Source organism: Triticum dicoccoides, chromosome 7A (assembly GCF_002162155.2).
Source record: "Triticum dicoccoides isolate Atlit2015 ecotype Zavitan chromosome 7A, WEW_v2.0, whole genome shotgun sequence".
Classification (NCBI taxonomy): Eukaryota; Viridiplantae; Streptophyta; class Magnoliopsida; order Poales; family Poaceae; genus Triticum; species Triticum dicoccoides.
In genome coordinates, this window is record NC_041392.1 from 421,776,083 (window position 1) to 421,781,619 (window position 5,537).

General features: G+C 43.7%; 1 protein-coding gene across 1 annotated transcript; it reads left to right on the forward strand.

Annotated features, from left to right (window-relative positions):
- Nucleotides 1–973: 973 nt before the first annotated feature.
- On the forward strand, nt 974–4,058 carry LOC119329252 (tobamovirus multiplication protein 2A-like). Its single transcript, XM_037602264.1, has 6 exons — nt 974–1,454; nt 1,872–1,971; nt 2,322–2,402; nt 2,482–2,586; nt 3,364–3,561; nt 3,644–4,058. Exons 1-6 carry the CDS (start codon nt 1,216–1,218, stop codon nt 3,728–3,730), a joined length of 810 nt encoding a protein of 269 aa, XP_037458161.1. The 5' UTR covers nt 974–1,215; the 3' UTR covers nt 3,731–4,058.
- Nucleotides 4,059–5,537: the final 1,479 nt, after the last annotated feature.

A 5,537-nucleotide genomic window follows, 5' to 3' on the forward strand; every position in this document is an offset into this window, starting at 1 on the left:
GCCTCTTGAATGAACACAACACATGGCGTGCCACGGGAAAGTCACAATAATGTTTAGTGTCATGAAGGGCACACGTGCTATAGGCGTGATAAGTTACGCAAAAACATCATGGTAATTTTTGACCTATGAAAAAAGGTACCGAAACACACCTAGGTTTTTAGGTGCAAGTACCAAGATAATATACGAACCATAGACCTGGTAACTCATGTACTATCCCGCATGATAACTTTGACCGGGGGGAGGTTGATGTACATATACCCTGATAACTTATGTGTAAGTACCACGGTATTTTACACATCGAAGACCTTATAACTTGTGTACAAAACACAGTGATAACTTTGAAAGGGTGTAGTCGTTGAAGCATAGTACCTAATACGTTCTATGTAAATAGCACGATAAGTTATGCAACACAGGCCTGATAACTTGCATACAAATATCATGGTAACTTTGTCCTGAGGAGAAATCATGTGGTAGACGTGAAGAAGTGGCAATTTTCTCGGGGGTGAGCGCCCGTGATGTGCGGGAGAAGCAGGTTTCTCAGGCGAGTCTGTGGGGTCATTTGGGAAGAGGCGAGGTCAAAAAACGAGGGATCGTATGGTACTTTAAAATGAAAGAAATAGATGTGTGACAATTTTGCTTATATGGTACACTTGTGCCAAATATCACAGTCCTAAATGTAAATAGCATAATAAAATGAAATTTTACATGCATACATGTTGTAGTAGATTTTTAATATGAATAGTTGCATGTTGAGGTGGATCTTTTCTTATGCATGTTAAATGATGAGGTGGTATGCTTGCATGTTGAGAAAAATGTGTTAGCGGGGCTAGTTATTTAGATATACAGTACAAGATTTAAGGCGACTGTCACACGGGTAACAGTTTCCGTTCGACTGTCACACGAGAAGGAGAGGGAGAAAGAGAGAGGCCGAAGGGGGCCCAAGAGAGAGAGAGAGACAGAGAAACGCACGGCGCCCACTTCCTCCCGGAATACCTTCTTTCTTTATCCATCGCGGGTGCACGAACCAAACATTCCAGTCGTCTGCCGGCAATTTCGATTCCCCCTCCCTCACAAGTTCTCCTATCCCGGATCCATCCAGAAAAGCAGGTTGGTCCGCAGCCTGGTCGGTAAGGCGCTCCGTCCCTGCCCGGAGTTGATGCGCGCCGCCGTCCGAATCTCTGCGCGAGGCAGGCCGGTCAACCGATCCATCCGGCCATGGCGTGCAGGGGCTTCTTCGAGTGCGTCCTCAAGCTGCTCAACCTCGTCCTCATGGCTGTCGGGCTGGCCATGGCGGGCTACGGCGCCTACCTGCTCGTGCTCTGGCTCCAGCTGCTGCCTCCGTCGCCGCCGGCGCCGCCTCCAAGCGGCGACCTAGTGCACCTTGGCCGGCCGATGCTTCTTCTTATTGACGTGTCTATCTCAGATGGGACCTCGGAGAAGCTCATCAGCGCATGGTGAGTCGTCTCTTGATCTCCTTGTGCTTGGATTCTCTGATGTGGTTATTATGGAACTGATGTGATTAACACTCCGCATCCTTCCTTAAATACTTGTAGTATCCATTTAATTGTACTTGTTATTTTCAAAGACTTAAATCGGATTACCGCAGAAAAATATCACTGCAATGAGGGTACTGTACCCTGGTACTGATCTTAGTTTATGTATTTAATGTCAGTGATTGTTCTCGTCTATAGGATCTTCGTTCCGTATTGAGAATTGAATTGTCATAATTAAGAATTAGAACGAATCTAGTTTATATGCAAGTGCTCATGCAGGGCTGAGAATATCTTTGTTTTTTCACCAAGGACTGAGAATGTCTTGCATTATGGATTTTCCTTTACCTACTTTTCCCACCTTTTTTATGTTCTCTGCAGGTTTATTTTTGCATTTATAGGCGTCGGTGTTATACTTTTCATTACCTCCATCTTCGGTTGTGCTGGAGCGTCAGCTAGGAGTGGATGCTGCTTATCCACTGTATCCTTAACATAATTTCTGGAGATCCTTTTTATTTGTTTTCTTGCATGTCAATTTTGTATGAACTATCAAACAATAATACAATGGATCACTGTGTAACAAGGTATCAATCATTAAAAAAACATCTATATAAATTCTTGTTCTCATGGAGATCAACATGTAATATGATGTGGGATATTATTTCTGATTAAGTAATGAGACAAAATTTTATTGGATATTCATAGTATGATTAGTTCAGAAACAAATTACATGCAGTCTTATGTAAATGTTTTGCTTTACATTGTGTGATTGATTTACGATGCTATTGGTAACAAATCTGCATGTTATGATTTCCTTGACATTCAGAAAAGTATTCATTCCTCATCATTTTGTTCATACTAGTAGAGCTTGCTGCAGGATGCTTCATTTTCTTCGACCATAGCTGGAAAGATGTTAGTAGGCCTCATCTCTTGTTTGTTTTTCATGATTGTTTCTCTGGGAACTTCGAGTTTATTCATTTTTATTGTGCAGGTAATTCCAGTTGATAAAACTGGTAACTTCGACATGATCTACAGTTTCCTGAAAGAAAATTGGAGAACCGCAAAATGGGTCGCACTTGGAGCTGTTGTGTTTGAGGTAAAAGCGGAACAATTTCCTTCGGTGTAATTTGATGAAGCATCTGTGGAACAACCTAGATTTATTATCTGTTCCAATAAAGTAACTTGTTATTGTGACACTTCTAAATCTGGTCTAATTAAAGATCAACTGTTATTTTAACAGTCAGGGGATCAGAAACTTGCTCCATGCTTCTGTTTATATGCTTGTAATGTTGTGTCACACATTCCTAAGCTTATGCAGAGATAAATTTGTGATATGGTAATACTGTTGTTTAGATAACAATCCTATCTCTCTGACTCTGTTGCTTTATTATCCAGATCCTATGCATCTGACAAAAAACTACAGCATCTGATTTTCCACATTAAGTCTCAGTTTCTTAATATGTTTTGTGCAGCTTACCTGCAAAGGATATCATCACAAACCCCAACAAAAAAAATGTCATGGTTCTAGCTGTACTAGATGATATCAAGGCTTGCTAGCTTAGACAGCAAAATCAACAGAATATGTTGTAATCTGTAAAATGACAGGTCTTACTGATGACTTGTTAATTTTTCACACTATATATTCCATACTAGCATGTGCAGCCCTGTGTATGCATTTTCGTGAAAGAAGTGGCAGCTGTTATCTTTTTTACTCAATGTGCACATCTCTCATCATGCCATACTTAAGTTGCTCCCATATCTTTGACATAAAAACTACCAGAAAAACTGAAATCCTGGAATCAGATTTGATGCCCTAGATCAGTAACAATAGGCTAAAGCATCCCATGGTTCCTCACTAACACCATCTTTGCAGGCACTGTTGTTCACTGTAGCCCTCATAGTGCAGTCAGGCAATCAAGATGATTATGACAGTGATGATGAGTACATTGGCCCGAGGTCCGGAGTCCGTCAGCCATTGGTGAATAAGCAAACTGCTACCGATCCCAGGGTGCCCAATCTTGACTACCGTCCAATCAGGAACGATGCATGGAGCCAAAGAATGAGAGACAAGGTATAACACTGCTGATCCTTATTACTACTACCGTCCAATCAGCGCAAATGCTTTTATTTTTAACTCCCTTGTGTTGTGGCAGTATGGGGTGGATTCCTTTGATCCAAACAGGTTTCAACAGGCCACGATATCTCCCGCAGAACAAAGAAGCAGATGCACAATCCTCTGATGCTTGGTCGATGCAATTCAGTACTGGTCTCCGAATTTACAGCCAGCTGTGCAATAACATCGACTTGCATGTAGCATGTGGCTGGGTGATCTGTTGTTTCCAAGTCGTGTTGGATGTGGCGAGCCCTTGCATTCGCCAGTCCTAGTTCCTTCATTTACATAGTCAGAAATCTCCGCATCCTTCAGTCTTTGCAATAATTGAACTTAATTTTGGCCATACAGGACATTCTATTGTGTACATGTTCCCATGGAACCTTGTATAGAACTTCAATCTGTGAACCGATTTGCATTGTGCACTGAAGCGTGTTTGAGCTCTGTGGGTTTATTTATTTGTGTTACGCAAGATTGAGTATTGTGTTTGACCGCCGTTTTTTTATTACAGCGCTGTCCAAAACCCTTTTTTTATTACGGCGCTATCCAAAACCGTTACGCTTTTTTATTACGCAAGGTAGAGTATTGTGGTTTGGGGTTAGGGGACCTTCAATACGTGTGTTCGGTTTTGAGTCGGGCTGGAATCCCAAACCATGTAATCGGTCACAGTGCTATACAAAATCGATCACACCCGCACCTGGCCGTGCCGTTAAGCGTTCCCATCCTGATCCACTTTTCTCGTCCACGTTCGTTTCCTCTTGTCCATCGACATCTTTGCGTACTTGTGTCTGCCTTGGACCAAGATCAGGTGACTTGCCTCTTGGCAGTCACCGTGTAACATGTGGGCTTGCATCTGCCATGCATTCATGATCGGAGGGACACCAGCGATCAAAGGCCAAAGCTGCCCACTTAGCAACGCAGGGGTTAACCATGGTGGAAAAACGTTCAGACTTTGCGTTTTCTTATTTCCTATTATTATTATTATTATTATTATTATTATCTTTCTTACTTCCTATCAATATTAATTTGATGCGGAAGAACTGTGCATAATTAGTCTTGATCTCATGTTTGTTTATGCGCCTAACTAATATTTGACAACGTCGCAGGGCACCCTAGAATCTGATTCATCAAAGTGATATATAATCCCTTCGTTTTTAAATATTAATCTTTTTAGAGATTTTAATATAAATTGTATATGAAGAATAATGATTGAATCTACACTCTAAAATATGTCTAAGCGCACAATGATTAATATTGATTCTAATATATGTAGTTCGTATTAGATCTCTAACAGCATCTATAACCGGACTTGGCAAATCCGATCCCTCAAACGCCCGCGGACGCGCGCCCGGGTGAGTTCGCGGATAGTGACCGGTCATGCCTCCAAAAATGCATTCCACATCAAATTCATATTGTTAGATGCAACGTAGCGATCTTTGAAGAGCTTCGTTCGGTTTCGCTCCCCACTCGTCCGGCTCTGTCTTGGGCATGTTCGGCGGTCAGCTGCGCCCCTCAGAGTATTATTCCGGTCGCCGGCAAGGTAGAGTAGGGCATGGGACACGAGCCGGCTCACGGGACTCAGGGCGCCGTCATCTCTCATGCCCTATTCTTTCTCGTCGGAGCCCGAAACCCGTTGGGTGCTGGTGGACATCAGGTCGATGATGGATCCATCCTGGGACGAACCGATGACATCCACCACGACGCGGTTGCGATGCCTGGACTGATGCACCGTATGGCACGATGTAGAATGCGACTTCACTTCGCCGACGTCCACTGCGGCGAGCGTTGTCGTTGCGTCTCGCGCCCGTTGCCGCGCACGGCGAACACGACGCACCATGTTTGCGTCGGACAACGCCCACGGTGCGTCCATGGCCTCGGCACGCCAACGGAGGGGGTGCGGGTCTGCCACCGCGTTCGGACGGCAGACGGGGCGCACC